At 50.7% G+C, this 18,462-nt stretch overlaps 1 protein-coding gene across 1 annotated transcript in view; it reads left to right on the top strand.

Annotated features, from left to right (window-relative positions):
* The first annotated feature begins 756 nt into the window (after nt 1-756).
* Nucleotides 757-18,462, top strand: part of ENG (endoglin) — a 38,655-nt gene continuing 20,949 nt past the window's right edge. Inside the window, exons 1-2 of the mRNA XM_049897119.1 lie at nt 757-1,185; nt 10,462-10,613. Of these exons, the coding sequence (XP_049753076.1) occupies nt 786-1,185; nt 10,462-10,613 (552 nt within the window). The 5' untranslated portion in view covers nt 757-785. The remainder of the gene's footprint in view (nt 1,186-10,461; nt 10,614-18,462) is intronic.

The raw sequence follows: 18,462 nt of genomic DNA, 5'->3' as shown, positions 1-18,462 counted from the left end.
GACAGGGCGACTAAGGGTTGAGGGGACTTGCCCAAGGTTTTATAGCTCACACCAAGCAGAGCAGGGTTGTGAACCCAGGGTCATCTGACTTCAGAAATGCCACTAAAGGTCTGTCTCCCTTTTGTTTGGGGTTGTCCTTTGTCTCTGGAGGGTTTTCTACCCATGGAGGGGCAGACACAAAGTATGTGGTGCTGAGTGAGTCCCCTGCCTCCTCTGGGCCCTGAGACCCCGGCCCAGCTGCCTTCCTGTGCCAATTTGGGAGTGTTCCTTCTCCATCCTGGCCTCAGTTTCCCTGCCTGAGAAACAAGGAAACAGCAGCCCAGTGTCATGATTACATGAGCCAGCTTTGGAGCTCGATGAATGGGGGTTTGAATCCCAATGCCAGCACCTTCTTGGGCCAATTATCTCACCTCGTCAGGCCTCTGTTTTCTCATCTGCAAATTGGGAACCCTGAGTTCATGGAATGTGAGTCCCATGTGAACTGTCTCAGCCAGGGCCTGGCCCCTGGAAGTGCCTCTTGATGGGCTGTTATGGTGATAGTTTTCATCTGGACCTGGAGGGTTGCCAGATGCACCCCCACCCACCAGCCCTGGAGAGGGTGGGATGGGAGGGTGGAGTGGGTGAGGAGACAAGCCTGGAGCCTGGGCTCTTCCACCCCTGCTGTCCCCCCCCAGGCCCCCCACTCAGTGACAAAGCCCGTGGCACTTCCTCTCCCCGCCTAGCAGGCAGCCTGGCCCAGCCCCTTTTCTAAGGAAGCACATTTCCTGCCTCCCCAGCTGGGCTGGATGAGTTCGGAGCTCCCTGCCACCGACGGTCAGACTCCAACCAACATCCGTGTCCACGGACTGCCTCCGCTGCTGCCCACAGGAGCCAGCGCCCCCTCCTCGTCGTCCATCATCAGCCAGCCAGCCTCCGACCCCCAGCCCAGACCTGCGTCCCCCTGCCCACTTCTCCTGATCCCTCGGCCGCCCACCGCAGAAGGCTGGAGCAGGGACGCCGCTCCGGCCGCCTGTTCCCTTTGGGTCCCCGCGCGAGCCCACGCCGGCCCCTGCTCCCAGCCGAAGCCCTGCCCCTGGACACCGGATAAGGCCCAGCGCACAGACCCCCTGGTGGACAGCATGGAGTGTGGCTCACTTCCCCTGGTCATTGCCCTGCTGCTGGTGGTCTGCAGCCTCAGCTCCACAAGTAGGTGTCCAGGGATCTGGGGTGGGAGACAAGGCTCAGAGAGGGCAGGGCTTCGCCCAGCACACAGCCCAGGCCTTCCCGTGTCTGGAGCTCACGTCCAGTGGAGCTGGTCTGGTGTCTTGCCTGGGAGGACTGGGGGCTCTGGTCATCCAGAGTTGGGTGCTGTAGGGTGATCAATACCCCAGTTTTCTGAGACTGAGAGGGTTCGAGGGATACAGGATTTTCAGTGCTAAAAAGTCAGGGCCAATCCGGATGAGTTGGTCACCTTAACCCCAACCTCTGAACTCTGTCCTCTCTCAGTTGTGTCCAGTTTCTGCCCAGGAAGCCCAGGTTGCAGACCTTTTGTATCCCCCTCCTTGCTGTGTGGCCCAAGGAGAGTCCCCTGCCCTCTCTGGTCCTTGAGTTTTTCATCAGAGGAATGTGTGGAAAGGAGCCATGTGTGCTCTAGAGTCAGACTCGGGCTCTTCCTCGCTGTGTGATCTTGGGAAACTGCCTTCATACCTCTGAGCCCCAGTTTCCTCATTTGCAAAGTTGGGATGGTAATAAACTTCCCCCTCAGGGCTGTCGCAATGGGTGGTAATGAGTGTGCTTGTTACAGAGAAATCTGGCCCTTTCTCTGCTTCCCCGGCAGATGAGGGTGCAGTTTGGATGAGGTGTTTGAGGGTGCAGGCCCAGGTTAGGAGGCCTGTGGAGGATCCTCAGCCTGGGGGTTTCTCTAGGTGGTCTGAAACTTTGACCAGGGAAGTGGGCCCAGAGGAGCGGCGAACTCCCAGCCCCACGCCTTGCTCACTGTGCACCTCTGCTGTGACCTGCCCCTCATCCACCTAGTGCCACAGGACATCGCTGTGGACACCCCTCCACCTGTCAGGAACTCGCTAAAGGATCCAGAGCAGGAGGAGAGGAGGAAGAAGCTAATTGTGTGAACAGGAGGGTGAGAACAGGAACAGCAGCAGTGGTGGCCATCGCCTCCCCAGCTCATCCCACTCCACAGCATTTTGAAGTTCCCAATAATTGGTTGGAGCCCTGGTGGCACAGTGGTTAAGAGCTATGGTAAGCTATGGTGGGCTATGGCTGCTAACCAAAAGGTCGGCAGTTCCAATCCACCAGCCACTCCTTGGAAACCCTATGGGGCAGTTCTGCTCTGTCCTGTAGGGTCGCTATGAGTCAGAATTGACTCAATGGCATGAGTTTTTTTTTTTTTTTGTAATCCTTGTTCTCTCTGGAGCCCTGGTGGTGTGGTGGTCAAGAGCTCAGCTGCTAATCAAAAGGTTAGCAGTTCGAATCTACCAGCCACTTCTTGGAAACCCTATGGGGCAGTTCTACTCTGTCCTATAGGGTTGCTATGAGTCGGAATTGACTCGACAGCAATGGGTTTAATCCTTGGTCTCTAAAGCTCTTACCACTGCTCAACTGATAAATGAGAAACTGAGTCTCAGAGATGTTAAGTGACTTAGCAGGAATTTTCCCCTAGGTCTGTGGCTCCCCAGAACATTTGCTTCTAACCACATGTGAGACGGCAACCTTTTTTGAGATGGCAAGCCTTCCTGAGATGGCTCACAATCGCCCTGCAAAATGGCCGCCATTATCATCCCCATTTTTCAGGAAAGGAAATGGAGGCTCTGACCTGCCTAAGTTCACACAGATAGGACAGAACCCCTATCTGGGCACTGAGATGTGTCTCCAGGCCCATGCTACTTTCTCCCCACTGCATCTCACCCATTTCTAGCTATGATAACACTCTCTTCCTCTTGGTCATTGGAGAACAATCCATAGAGATATATGGTGTTTGTTTTTACAGGATAGAAGGCAGTATAGTATACTGGTAAATAATGAACAACTGGCTTGGGTAGGGTGCCCTGATTTGTAGCATTTGTCCATTTCCACGGTGTAAGTACTCTACGTGACTGATTTCAAGCTACCAACTCACTAAACTTAGAGCTGGGAAGAGATAAGCAGCATTACCCCGTTACAGGGTATTTCTACCAACAGATACAATAGCCGTAAATAACATTGAAAGCATGGATGTTAGTGAAATGGGGTAAAATAATTAGGCAGTGATGAGTTTTGATATTTATTACTTTCATTTTTAATATAACTTATTTAATTAGGAGTTTATATAATTTAATTAACAATGGCTTGTTCAAAAAAACCCTGAAAATTTATCAATTGCTCTTGCAAGCAGGTCAGAGCTGGTTCCAGCACACCACTGATTGTAGGACTCAAGGACTTTACAAATCACCTAGTCCAACTCATTCACAGCCCGGCAAACCCGGGAGGGCAGATGAGGGTGTGAGCCAGGGCCTGGAACCCAGATCTCCGGGCCTGGAGTGGGAGTGGGAGTAACACAGGCATCCTCACTCAGGCTGGAAGGGGTGAAGACAGCTCCAAAAACGGGTCTGAAAACAGGTCCAGCCTTCTGTGGGCACAACTTGATACCATCTCTCAAAACTATAACTGTGCCTAACTCTTTACCGCAGCAACTCAACTTCCAGGAAACAGCCCTACGGAGATACTTGCCTAGCTGTGTATAGATGTGTGGTCCATAGGTACATGTAACGACAACAACAAAAACCTGGAAACCACCGAAATTCCATCAGAGGGGCATCTGTTAAATGAATTATTATGTAGCAAAATACCGCACAGCATTTAACAAGAAAAAGGCAGATCTATGCGTCTACTGCTGTGGATAGATGTCTGGGACACACTGTTTCCAAACAACAATGATTCCATTTATGTAATAATAAAATAGCAATAACGCAAAGTATGCATAGAGAAAATTCCAGAAGGATGTGCACACACCGTTACTGTTCTCCAGGTAGGGGTTTCTTTAGGGATTTTCACGGTTTAATGTTTTAAGACATACCTTTCTGTTATGTTGGAAATTTTTTTTTTTTTTGAGAACAAGCATATAGATATATATTTTTTAAAAAAGCAATTTAGCTACAGATTTGCCTCGGCCCACCCCTCAAAAGAAAGAGGGGAAAATTACCCTCCCCAAACTTCCCTGTTAATATTGACACCATTAGCATGTTGATGAATTGCCTTCTAGCCTTTTCAGGTAATTTTAATTCAGTTGGATGAACATTTGGGTATCTTGAGTACCCTTCTCTGTTCCAGAAATTTCTGTGTCGTCATTTGGACTCCACTGCTGTCCCACTGCAGTTCTGGGATAGTCCCTCCCTCAAGTGCCATTGTTTTGCCTAATGAATCTCCTATTGCTGAATATCTAGGTTGTTTCTCCTTTTGTACTGATTATAAATACCACTCTGATGGATGTTTTAGGTAGATGCACCTTTCCAGTGTTTTGGATTATTTCCTTTGGATAGGGACCCAAAAGTGGGGGTGCTGGGGCTCATGGCCTATTCTGTGTGACTGGGATTGAAGAGTGTTCATGTGTATTGATGATTGTTCCCCTGATAATGGGCCAGATGTGTGGCTTGGGCTCCTGTGCTTCTGGCCACTGTGTGGGGGTCTGGGATTCACTGCAGAGGGGCTAGTGATACAGCACAGAGACCCTATATATCTGTCTCTAGGGGCTGCATTCAGGAGCAGCTACTCATTTAACAGGAGGAAAAAGAGCTGGAGCAGGAGCTGTGTGAGCCAGAAAATGTGGGCCCCTGGGGAAAGTGGGGACATGAGCATTAAGAGATCTTCATCTCAGCCAGACAGATGGCGACACTAAGGCCCAGGGGGAGAAGTTTTCTCATGGTCACAGGTGGATCAGTGCTGGAGCCTCTGAGGACAGCTTGGTCCATTGTTCGAGGAGGACCTGAAGGGGCAAGAGGGAGGAAACCACCTGTCCAGGGCCCTCAGTGGTCCAGCACCATGCTGGCCCTTTGTTTCTCTCTGTTCTTAGTTTACAGATGAGGAAACTGAGGCTTGGGCCAAGTGGCAGGTTCAAATTTGAATCCAAACCCAGTATTTTTTCCCTGCACCAGACCAGGGCCCGGACATTTGGTGACCTGGGCTGCGGAGACTTGGAGAGCTGATTGTCCTGGCTTTGGGGCCCCATGCAGCCAGCTCCAGCCCAGACTTTGGGGGGTCAGCCCTAGAGGTTGAAGAGGAGCCTCATCCAGGGCCTGAGCTGGCTTTAATACCTGTGTGTGGCAGAGGCAGAGGGCAAAGATAAGATGATAACCTTTGGCATTTATTCAGCACTTATGGTGCACCAGTCGTCGCTCTAGCCATGTTATATGTACTGTCAGGTTAAACCCTCACAAAATCCTTATGAGGTAGACAGTCCTGGGGCACAAGCAGGTGAAAGAATTTACCTTAGTCAACACACCCTAGATGTATGCAGCTGGGACTTGAGCCCTATGCCTAACCATTGCACCATACTGCCTCAGTGGGGATGATGGGGGTCTCCCTGTTGCCTAATCTTCCCATACCAGGCAACCAGCCCCTTCCCCTGCCCCTAGAGTGGCCCTCCCACCTACAGCACAACCTCTGGGACCCTACCTCTATCCTCAGTAGCCCCATCAATGCCCTACCCTCTGTTCCTGCCTTTATCCCCAGACAGAATCTCAGAATGTCAGATTCCCAGTAGAACTTGGAGCATGTCTTATCCAACCCTCTCCTCCTCTCCAAGTACCCATGGGGAAACTGAGGGGCCCAGACTAGTGGAGGGTCTCAACGCAGGTCATCCAGCAAGTTAGAGGTAGGCTCAACAAATAAATTCTACTCATGCCTACTCTGGGCTCTGGGTTGGGCACTGGAGATTCAGGGTGGTCTGAACTCTGCCTGTCGTGGAAAAGCTTACATCTACGGGGAGAAGTAGACATACAAAGAAATGAAAATGACCCACCTGGGCTGTGTAGCTCCAGAAGGACATCCAGGCACTAATGGACCTGAAAGGGCAGGGATAGGTTCTGATGGGAGGATTTCCAGAACAAGGTTTTGAAGGATGAATAGAAGTTGAACAGGTGGTCAAATAAAGGAAGACCATTAATCTGGGAAAGGACGTAGCAGGGGCAAGCAGCAAGGCGTGTTTGGGGAAAAGGCCCAGCCTCTTCCCATTGACTGGATATAAATAACTATGACAGCAATTGCCAGTGCCTGAATATTCCCACAGGTTAGCACCCAGCTTAGCACTGTGTGTGTTATCCACACTTATCGGCTAGTTGAGGAAGGTATTATGACTACCATCATTCCCGTGTTATAGATAATAACACTGAGGCATGGAAAGGAAGATGGGAGGTTGCAGAATCAGAATCTGAACCTTTGCCATGTCAGATGCTGAAGCCTGCACTTTTAAACTCCACTCTAAGTTGTGGAGTGTGGTCTTGACCCTGCAGGTATTGGGGAGCCATGTGAGAGGCCAGAGCAGAGAGGAGTGTTGAGGCCTCATTGGTGGCCAGGTCCAGGGGGAGTAGTTGGACTGAAAGCTGGCAGATCTGTGAGGCTATAACTGGATCCTAAAAGAAGCAAAGGTTGGCAGGTAGCTGAAGAAGAAGGGTCAGCCTTTTCAGCAGAAAAGAACCTTGTCAAAAAGTATCCGCCCTGGTATGAAATAATAACCACAGCTGCTGTGTTCAGAACATTTACTGGGTACCTGGTGCTTTACACAGGTTACCTCATCGAACTGACACACAGCCTGAGGAGTGGGTGCTAGATTCTGGAGCTGAAACACCTGGGTTCAAATTCAAGCCCTGAAACAGTAGCTGAGTAACCTTAGGCAAGTTTTTTAACCTCCCTGATACTCTGTTTCCTTGTGTATAAAATGGGTATATAATGATATTACCCACCTCACAGGGCTAATGTAAGGATCAAATGAGTTAACTTACATGAAGTCTTCCTTTGCTCTCAGTAAGCATGATGGAAACATTTGCTGTGATCATTTCTGTTTGCAAATGAGGGAACTGAAGCGGGTTAGGCAATTGTTGAAGATGACCAGCTTTCTAGAGGCAGGGCTGGAATTTGACTCAGGCCGTCTGTCTCTAGACCTGCTTTTCTTGACCACAACCCTGTGTGCCCTCCAAAGGTGCTAGGGGTGGTCATTTGGACAGCTCTGGTGGTGGTTGTGTGCTCATGGGGGTCCATAGGTAGGGCAAGAGGAGGAATGGGCCAGTCCATAGGTGGGGAAAGAGGAGGGTGGCTCCAGGGTCTCTCACTCAGGCCCTGGACACTCAGGTCCGCAGAGGCGCCCCCACTGACCTGGTCCCAGGAGGCCCTGCGTTTCCCTTGGTGCCAGGGGATTGTTTTCGGCTCTGTCTGGGCCCGCCTCCGGCTCCTCCGGGAGACTAGGCGTCAAGGCGTCACACTCCCGCCTGTCTCCCCATTCTCGTCTGCGGGGTGGGGGCGGCCAGGATTCGAAAAGGCCCCAAAATAAATGGACCTCTTATCTGATCTCCCAGCCTGGCCTGTTATCTGATCATTACATAATGGCCAGGCCTGTGGCCTCTCCCGCTGACGGCATGGAGGAGGTGGCCCCGGCAATCCGGGAGGAACTGGGGTTCCTGGAAGTCTGGGGAGGGGGCAGGGAAAGTCTGAAGGGAAGGAGGGAGGTGCTGTGCTGATCTGCAGGCCAGTCCTGGGTCGTGTGGGGAGGAGTGGGTGCAAGACACAGCCTGGTCAGCCGTGAGCAGTGTGGCTTTGGCCTCAGTCTCCCCATTTGTATCAGAGGAGGCTAGGCTAGGTAACAGCCAAGAAGTCTATGTTCGCTAATAAGAAAGGGGGAGGGTGGGGAGCTGAGGGGTTGGAGGGCCAGAAAGTATGAAATCAGCCGGAGAGGGAGTCAGCCCTTGAGTTTATTGGGGTGAGGGGAGTCGATTGGCGTGAAGACGGCAGTGACCTTCTTCCCAGAGGCCCCTCACCTGGAGCCTACCCCTTCTTACTACGTCACCCCACCTTGGAGACTGTTCATTCTTCTACAATGACTGAATTGTAGGTTCAATAATTATATGTTTAAAAACCAGTTGCCATCTGGTTGATTCCAATTTATGCCGACCCCAAGTGTGTCAGAGTAGAACTGTGCTCTATAGGGTTTTCGATGGCTGATTTTTCAGAAATAGATTGGCAAGCCTTTCTTCCAAGGTGCCTCTGGGTGGATTCAGACCTCCAAACTTTCATTTAGCAACTGAACATGTTAACTATTTGCACTACCCAGGGATTTAATTATAATATATAATAATAACAGTAATTATTATTATATAATTGTTATATTACTGTAAGACTTGCCATATGCCCGGTCTTGTGGAATCCTCTCAATAACCCATGAGGTGGGTTCTTTTCTCATTTTTACAGATGAAGAAACTGAGGCCCAAAGTGGTAAAATTTTTCACCAAGGCCATGTAACTTGTAAATGTTGAGCCTGAGATTCAAACCTAGGTCTGCCTGGCCCCAGAGGCCTTGCTTTTAAAAAAAAAATTTTTTTTTAATGTACTGTGTTAAAATGTATATAACAAAACAATTGCCACTTGAATCATTTTCACTTGTATAACCCAGTGACATTAATTACGTCCACCATGTTGTGTAGTCATCACCACTATCTGTTTCAAATTTTCCTGTCATCCAGGTGTCTTACTTTTAACCACAATGCCCTAGCACTGTGGAGTCCCTGGCACACTCAGGCCAGAGCCAGGGCAGGGGGTTTATAAGGCCTGGGTCTCCACGGTGGTAAAATGTCCTAATCCTGATCTTATCCATCCCAAGATGGAGCTGGTGGATAGTGTTGCCATGCTGAGGGGCGGCCATCTTATGTCCTTCTCTGACCTCTGGGGGAGCCTGAGCCCAACAAGGTTGTGGAAAGGTGGGGAAGAAGGCCGGGTTAGGCAAAAGAAAGTCGGAGTTTCAGAAGAAGCCACCCTACCCCCTCCTCCTGAGTTGGCGTCAGCTGGATGTGAGGCCAGTCCCTCCGCACCCATCTTTGATCTCCAAGAAAACAGGAAGTGAGCGCGACAAGATGGAGACACAAACTTCCAAACAGTCTCCCCTTCTCTGTCCTCCTTCCCTCCTCTGGAGCCCCCCCCTTCTTCCCCCCACACATTCCTTAGGACTACGAGGTGTAGGGGCCTCATTTCCTCTTCCTCTTCTGCTGGGTCAGGGTGAAATTCCATTCCCTTCCCTCAGGACTTGTGTTTCCCGGCAGGCAGCTCAGGGTAGACTCTGGGGCCTATTCCGGCATCTTTCCTCCTAACCTGGGCTGTCCTTTTGGCTCACCCTGTCTCTTGGAGCCAGGAAACTCACAACACTTTTTGGACCAGAGAGCTATTCTTCCTGGCCTCCTTGAGGCACAAGAAGGGAAGCTTTGTTTCTACATCTCAGCTCCCGCCTTCCTTTGGAGGCTTAGAGGCTTGGGTTAGCATGTGGGCCTGGCCACATAGTGTTGTCAGATTTAGCAAATAGAAATATAGGATGTCCAGTTAAATTTGAATTTCAGATAAACAATGAATATTTTTAGTGTAAGTATGTCCTAAATATTGCATGAGACGTACTAAACAATCATTTATTATCTATCTGAAATTCAGATTTAACTGGGTATTCTGTATTTTATCTGACAACCCTATGTGTAGTAGCAATGAAATCTTAGGCAAGTAGCTTTTTTCTCTAAGCCTCAGTTTCTTCATCTGTGGAATGGTTACACAGGTAGTACCTGACTTACGACATACTCAAGTTACGCAAAACCGCACTTACAACCATCTCCATCTGTTTTTTTTTTTTAAACTTACTGTCAGTAATATGTACTACATGCAGTGTTGCAGCACGTAATTTTCTGATGTTATTCTTCTCAGATGTTCACTGGTAGGTGTTTATATTTGTAATATTTCCAACTCCCAAAGATTGGATTTATAAAGATAAAATAATAAAAGACAATAAAAATGAAAACCTAAAAAAAGAAAATGTATTTGACTTACATCAGAACCAACTTACAACGAAGTCGTTGGAACAGAATCTCATCTTAAGTCGGGGACCATTGTTGTTGTGTGCTGTCGAGTCAAATCCAACTCATAGTGACCCTATAGGAGGGAGTAGAACTCCCCCACAGGGTTTCCTAGGCTGTAATCTTTATGGGAGCAGACTGACATATCTTTCTCCAGCTTCCTCTCTCAGAGTGGCTTGTGGGTTCAAACCGCTGACCTTTCAGTTAGCAACCGAGAGCTTAACCACTACACCACCAGGGCTCCTTAGTTGGAGACTACCTGTAATTATACCTCATAGGGTAGCTATGAAGATACAGCAAAGCCCTTAGCCCGTACCCCTTACCCAGTTCAGAAAGTGAGAGCGATTGTCACCACCACACTCTTACCTGGCCCTCTCATGGCTGTGCTTCCCCAACAGGTCTTGCAGAAACAGTCCATTGTGACCTACAGCCTGTGGACCCTGAGAGGGGCAAGGTGACATACACCACGAGCCAGGTCTCTGAAGGCTGCGTGGCCCAGGTCCCCAGCGCTACCTGTGAAGTTCACATCCTCTTCCTGGAGTTTCCAAGCGTGAGTGCCCCATGGCAGGGTCAGGTGGGGGTCTAGGGGAAGCCCCAAAGCCAATGAAATGAAGATGACCATCCCTGTGGCTGTCCCTGGAGCAGTGGGCTGAGTCCTTACCAGGGCCCTTGCCAAGAGGGTGACATGGACATCTCATAAGGCCTATAGGGGATGGCATTTCTGCGGGTAGGATCTGGGATTGGGATAATATTCTGGATGTCACTACAAGATCTAGTTGGGAAGGGCTGGGTTTGGCTGGCGACCGGGTGGAGTGTGGAGAACAGCCAGATGAGTGGCAGAGCGTACCAGGTAAGCCACTGCCGACAGGTGAGCTGCTGCTTATGCCTCCCGATGATGGAGAGCACACTCCTTCCCAGCAGACACAGCTCCACGACAGGCCAGCTCAGACTTAGAGAGAGTGCTCCCCTCAACTGAGCCCAAATCTTCCTCCCTGGAATGTCCCCTGTCAAGCCTCTACGACCTCCAAGGCAGCCCTTCAGATCTGAAGACAGCAATGTCAGCCTCAGAGAGTATTCTGCCCTGATGAGCCTTCTTGAGGTTCACCATCAGTTTGTCTAAGCCCTTAATAATAACACATTGACTGATAACACATGGTATGTACTAGGTACTATGCTAGGTCTACTATGTACCAGGAATCCAGTTAAGCATCTGACGTGACTAAGCCTCCAAAGGCCACCCGGCAGCATCTGTTGTTATCCCAGCTTTTCAGAGGAGCAAGCTGAGGCTGACCTAGAGAGACATGCCAAGGCCAGAATTCATACCAGATCCCTGGGGACTCCAGAGCCAGGCTCTCACCTGGCTCTGCAGAGAATCTCGGTATTCAGGTGGGGTCTGGCTGGCCCAGACTGAAGGCCACACCTGGCTGATGTGGCCTTAGGTCCTGATAGCATCTTAGCGGCGTTGGCTCGGGGTAGTTTTGTGGCCAACCTGCCTTCAAAACTGTTAAACTGCCCTACGTTTGTGCAGTGATAAGAAGATGCCTGGACTACCAGTATCGGGGGGGGCCTTGCTCCCCACTGCCCTGCCTACCATGAGGACTGTGGGCCTCGATAATCCCCAAACCACAGATAGTGCCAAATACATGTTCACTGTTTTCATGAGCATTATAATTTTTTCAAATTTGGTAATGATATGAAAAATAGGATTTCCCTCTGTAAGTTCAGTTTTTCACTCTGATGTTCAGGCCCCTGTGTCTCCTCTGGGCGACTAGGATCTCCCCAGCCTAATCATCCAACAGCTGGGCCGGACTCAGAGAAAGGCATGGTCCCTGCTTCCAGCGAGTGCCAGGCCTAGGGGACGGGTGTATAGATATGGGGGACAAGCGTGTAGACAGTCAGGATCCAGGTGATTGGCGCATCTGGGGGAGCACAGGGCAGAGCACCACAGCTGCTCTGGGACTAGGCAGGACTTTCCAGACCAAGCAACACCCAGAAGGACGGCCAGGAGCTCACCAGGCAAGGGGGGACATGGGGCCATGGGGAAGAGCAGAGGACAGAGTTTATGCAGAGGCAGAGGGAGGAGCATGGCTGGGTGCCACATTTTTTTTTTTTTTAATAATTTACTTTGTTGTTATTGAGAATATACACAGAGAATATACACTAATTCAACAATTTCTACATGTATAATCCAGTGACATTGATTACATTCTTCAAGTTGTGCAATCATTCTTATTCTCCTTTTCTGAGTTATTCCCTCTCCATTAACATAAACTCTTTGCCCCCTAAGTTTCCTATCTAATCTTTCAAGTTGCTGTTGTCAGTTTGATCCCAAATACGTACTTTTTAAAAAAGCGCAATGCTCAAAGCAGACATTCTTTACTGATTAAGCTAAACTATTGTTTGGCTTAAAGAAGACTTCAGGGAATATTTTTAGTTTAAAGTTTAATGAGTATCTCGGGGAAGTAGTTTCAGGTGTTTATCCAGCCTCACTGGCTCCAGAAAGTCTGGATTCCATGAGAATTTGAATTTTTCTTTCACATTATCCCCCTTTTGATCAGGATTCTTCTATAGAAGGGTGCCACGTATTTCACATCACCATAACTCATGTTATATTCCAAGAATCCTAGAGTTCATAACCACAGAATCTCCATGTCATGCTCTGCCTCTTCCAGACAGCTCAGTCTAAATAATGTCCAACTTCTAATCAAGGAGCCAGATTTCAAGCTTTAAGACTACCAAAGACATTTGTTTGAGGAGGTGGTGGAGAGAGCTGGGATTCAGGAAATACAGGATTCAGTCCCAACTGTCACTGGGGTGCCCGCATCCGCTCCTCCCTACTCTCTAAAAGACATATTTCTTGTGCTCAGGGGCTCCCCTAGGAATCATGGAGTATCTGAATCTGGCCCAAGGCTGACATGTACTAAATAGATGCTTGTTGAATCTGTGAATGTGTATATGAATGAATGAATGTGTACACTGCTATGTGATCTTCTGGGGGTGGTTTAAGAACATGGGCTCTGAAGCCAGACAGGCCTCAGTTTGGATTTTGGCTCCACCACGTACTGGCTGCATCACCCTGAGCAACTACCTTGCTGAGCCTTGGTTTTCATGTCAGAAAAATGGAGACAATAACAGTACCTACCTCCTGAGGTTGTTGTGAAACATAAATGACAAAGTGCAGGCAAATAATGAGAGCTCAGAATGGCTGTCGTTAAAAATATATGGTAGCTGCAATTGTTATTTTTACCTCTCCTCTCTGGGCTCCATTTCTCACCCATCGATCCCCTCATTTTCCAGCACGATACAGTTTACAAAGCATCCTCACACTGGTCGTGTGGACTGATCTGATCCTCAGAGATAGTCACTACTAGGCAGATGAGGCAGGGGCCATGAAGCTATTTTCAGAGGGGCCAACTGAGGCCTGATGAAAGGTTGTGCAAGGCGGAGCTAGGCCTCTCACCAGGTGTCCCTGGCCTCCCTGCCCCAAGGGCTGAGCCCATGATCCCACCCATCCCTACTGCTGTGACCACTGGTTCTCTGAGAGATCCCTTCCTCCCTAGGCAGACCCAAGAATGGGGTCCACAGTGTGACAGCCCCCCTCAGCCAGTCCTCACCAGGTGTCTGCTCTGTGCCCAGCCTGTGTTGGATGCTGAGGATGCAGAGAAAAGGCAGCCCCATGGGCCCGGCCTTGAGCCACTCACAGGCCAGTGCAGAAGCAGATGTGGCATCAGCAGCCCTGGTGTAGAGTGATGGAATCAGCAACGGGGGGTTCAGGGGGTCCGGCACTGAGTGTGAAGGAAAAGGGGCATTAGGAAGAAGACTCCCAGTGTCCAGATGCACACAGAAGGGTAAAGAGCATCCCAGGCAGGGGGCATAGCATGAACAAAGGCCTACAGGCAAGAAGCAGGGGCTGCCAGTGGGGGCAGTGTGGTAGGGTGGCTGGCTCAGCTCCCAGCCCAAATCCCTTCCGACCTATGGCTACCTTCTTCAAACCCTGGCAGCAGAGAAATGGCTTTCCCATCTATCCCTGCATGACCTCAAATCCTCCAGTTTCCTGTGGGTGGGTGGCAGATGAGCTGTGGCCGCCAAGAACCTCAGGCAAGAGAAGTTCAGTGTTATGTGTGTGTTGGGGAGGTTTTGCAGACAGACGAGAGGGGGCCGCCGGGCAGGGGCTCTATCTCACTGGGTCCCTGAAGGGCAGGCCGGAGCCTAGATTCCGGGAGGGGGCCCAGGGTCACATCCTGACCTGCAGAGACAGGAAACCAGCCGGGTGTCTCAGTGATTCCTGTCAGGCTGACTACTCTGATCTTCCGCCTCCCTACAAACCCCCAGGCGGTCAGGCTGGGACAGAGCTGGGCAGCCTCTGATTCAGCCCACTCCTGGGGAAACTCAGGGGAGCCTGGGGACGCCCCACCCACCCCCAAGTGGACAGAGCCCACCAGGCCCTGGCACTGACACACTTCTGGCCAGAGGGGCAGGCGAAGCTGCTCAGGCAAATATGGGAGTTGTGAGGGGCCCCAGCTCCCTGAGACCTACTTAGGGGGCTGTGGAAAGCAGTGTAGCCCTCAGACCTGGGCAAGGGGGCCCCTGCTCCCAGCCCCACAATTATGGCCCCTCTCTGGCCCTCTTCTAGTTGCATCCCTTCCCTGCGTGAGGAAACCCATGGGACCAGAGGAATGTACCCACCTGAAGCCTACACCACTCCCCTTCCAGACCATGCTCTGGGTACCAAAATCAAAAAATCTGTTGTTGTCAAGTGGATTCTGACTTATGGGGATCCCAAGTGTTATAGAGTAGGACTGCTCCGTAGGGTTTTCTTGGCTGTAACCTTTACAGAAGCAGATTGCCAGGCCTTTCTTCCATGGCACCATTGGGTGGGTTTAAAATGCCAACCTTCAGGTTAGTAGTCGAACTTAAACCACTTGCACAACCCAGGGACCTCTCTGGGTACCAAGACCCCAGAATTCCTTACCCAAATGGCACTGAGCCTCCTCCCAGGGCTGCATGGGACTCTTTCTGTTCTATCCTCTAGAGAGGGCTGCATGACTGGTGGAAGCACCCCCAGGCCTAGATGATCAAGGGTAAGTATGGCAGAGCTGGAGCCCTGGCTGCGTAGTGGTTAAGAGCTCTGCTGCTAACCATAAGGTCAGCAGTTTGAATCCACCAGCTGCTCCCTGGAAACCCTATGGGGCAGTTCTACTCTGTCCTATACGGTTGCTATGATTTGGAATTGACTTGACAGCAACTTTTTTTTTTTTTTTATGGCAGAGCTTGAGTATGTGGTCCTGGTTGTCCACGTGTGTACATGCGTGGGCCCTTGGTGTGTAGTCAGAATCAGGGTGGAAGAGAAGGGAGTAGGTTGGGGACCAGAGTCTGCCATCTGTATTCTTTCCCCAGGCCATAAGAGCACAGGTTGACAGGTTCAACAGGCTGGGCAGGGATCACGACTCTCTCATTCACTGCCGTATGCGCAGTGCCCAGCTCAGCGTCAGCCCAGGAATCAATATTTGTTGGAAGGATGGGTGGATGGATGGATAGTGAAAGAAGGATAGGAAGGAAAGGAGGGAGGGAAGGAGAAAAAGGAGGAAGGCAGGGAGGAAGGGAAGGAGGGAGGGAGGGAGCGAGGAAAAATGATGTGTACATGCACATAAGCATTTGCTGATTGGCCACCCCTGAAGGGTTCATGGTGTCACTTGCTGTTCATCTCTGTTGTTTGGGGGTGTTAGTCTTGTTCTTCACCATGCTTCCAGAGGGCAGAGTTGTGCCTTCTCCTGACCCCTCTGGGGCCACAGAAGCCCTAAGCTGGGCCCAGTTCTGGCCTCTCAGATGGGCAGATGAGTTCAGGAGTCGGGTGAGCATGGGCTGACGACCAGTGGGGCTGTAGGGACCAAGGACCCTCAGGTGGGGGAAGCAGCTTGTCTGGAGCTCAGTTTGTGGCCAACTGGCTGGACACCAGAACTCTCAGATGGCAAACAGTGAGACCCCTAGGAAGCAGGATGGGGCACAGATGCCACACAGTTCTGGAACAGCACTGAGCCTAACTCCTCCCTGCACAGAATGAGACCCAGAGAGGGGATGCCACAGTGAGGCATGTCCTGTGTCCCTTGTTCAAATCCAAGCTAACTGCTCCCCAGCTCTAATGCCAACCCTCCCCAGCTCCCAAGCCATGGCACTTCTCTGACGAGTGGTCAAGGAGGAAGTTGGAGGGAATGAAAGCCAAGTTACTACCACATATTTAGCTGGGCACCGGACAACCTACTTTGTGGGCAGGATTTCACTGAATCTTCACAACTCTGTGAAGTGAGTGTATTGCTCAGCCCATTTTTCTAGGTTAGGGGACTGAGGCCCAGAAAGGGGGGTTACTACCCAGGGCCACAGGACTGGTGGCAGAGCTTGGATTTGCATTCACATCAGCCTGGCTTTGACCCCCTTCCCCGGCCACTCTGCCTGTATGTAGCATCTGAGTCTGCTGGGGTGGACAGAGGGACAGCTGGCTCCAATCTGCCGGCTCCCGTCTGGCCCTGGGAGGGTGGGGGCTGCAGGCAGCCCCGAGGCTCCACTCCTAGAAGAATTGCTGGAAGCGACTTTCTATAAGTGGTTACTAGTACTCAGGGCCTCCTCACTGAAATCCCCCATTCCCGCCACCAACCACTCAGCCAACAATGGCGTTTGTGGAACACTGGCACAAAAATAGAAACTCGGGCTCCTGCCCACCCACTTAGGGAGGGGACCAGGGCAGGCCCAGGCTGGCCAGATGGGGGCAAGGGGCTGTCTGGCCTGCCAGCCTCTGCTACACTCCTAGAGTTCCCAGGATCCCATTCGGAAGACTGGGAGCTTGGGGGTGGGGGACAAAGCAGGTTCCTTTGCCTTTGGGCCCCAGGCCTAGCGGAAGAAGGAAGTAAGTGTGCCTGTGAGTGACCACGTCGGTGAGTCAGGGCCATGGGGATGGAAATATTTGCTGTGGAAACCCTGAGTGTTGTTTTTCTGGTAACCGACTGGCCTTCGGCTAGCCCCCAGAGCTCAGACAGCAGTTTTCCAGCCTTCCTGAGTTTTCAAGCTGCTCACTTGCTGTGTGATCCTGGCCAGTAACTGCCTCTCTCTGGACTTCAGCCCTCCACCTCTGTCCTAACTCACAACTCTGCAGGAGAGACCTAGTGATAGCTGGGTGATGGGTTTGTTTTGTGAGCCATGAGGGAAGAGCTGGGAGCTAGGGGTTGTGACAAATGTCCCAAAGGTCTACTAACCTCCTAATTCCTCCACTCCAGCATGACTAGCGCTGACCTCTGCGCCCCCCCCGCCCCCGCTTCTTAACCTCCTTTGCTATAGCCCCACCTGGTATTTGTTCCAGTTCCTGTCTTACCCCCATTTCACAGATGAGGAAACTGAGGTGCAGAGAGACGGGGACTCTTGCAAGACAGCAGTAGGACTAGAACAGTTGCAGGGCTCATCCCTCCCAACTTGGAGCCCGTGGTCCCAGCTGCTCTCTCCAGCTCCTACAGCCCTTTTGGCCCATGGGTCTCTACCAAGAGGAAGATGATGGATGTCCTTGTCTTCTGTGGCCTGGGCTATCTCCAGGCTACCATCTGCTAGCCCATGGGGCCTGTCTCTGTGCTGTGCGTGAACCTCACAGTTCACTCCAGCCCCACCTGGGGACAAGCAGATGGAGTTTGACAGAAATAAACTGTGAAGTCAAATTAGGGTCTGGGGGTGATAGTAGACTTAGTCCAGGCAAGCTGCACAGAGGCCCAGGGGCTGTGGGCTCAACTCTGGCACCAGGCTGATATGCACTGGGGTCCTGATTTTGCCACTCACCTGTTGTTCCCTTGGCAGGTTCCCTCCCTGAGCCTCAATTTCTGCATCTGTAAAATGGGAGAATAACTGTCTCTGCTTTAGTGCATGCTGAGCGTGCAACGTGCTCAGCACAGGGCCAGACGTGGATTAAGTGGACCCCTGCAAAGTTACTGATACTTGATTTTTTTTTTTTTTTGCAGCTTTATTGAGATAGAATTCACCCAAGGAAAGTATACAGTTGAGTGGCTCGTAGTGTATACACAGAGCTGTGAAACTATATCCAGTTGTTTTTGACTTGAGAAACAGCCCTTTCATATGGTTCAAGCTAATAGTGCATATGCAATAAGGGTAAGGTGGCTGGGCGGTCCATTCTCAAAGATCCTGGCCGACTGACTGTGCCTGGGCCTTCCCGACAATAGCTAGATGGGTCTCGATTTGCTCCCGTTAATCCCAGGTAGTGAACACAATCCTGGGACAAGATGTCTGTTCTGATATTTATTTAGTATTTTACCAAAATATAGGTATACTTCCAAGATTTAATTTTTTAAGTGTGTAGAATACATAAAAGGAGCCCTGGTGATGTAAATGGTTAAGCACTCAGCTGCTAA

This window comes from Elephas maximus, chromosome 9, assembly GCF_024166365.1.
Source record: "Elephas maximus indicus isolate mEleMax1 chromosome 9, mEleMax1 primary haplotype, whole genome shotgun sequence".
In the NCBI taxonomy this organism is placed as follows: Eukaryota; Metazoa; Chordata; class Mammalia; order Proboscidea; family Elephantidae; genus Elephas; species Elephas maximus.
The sequence above is the reverse complement of the archived record's forward strand: the minus strand, read 5'-3'. Positions and strand labels throughout refer to the sequence as shown.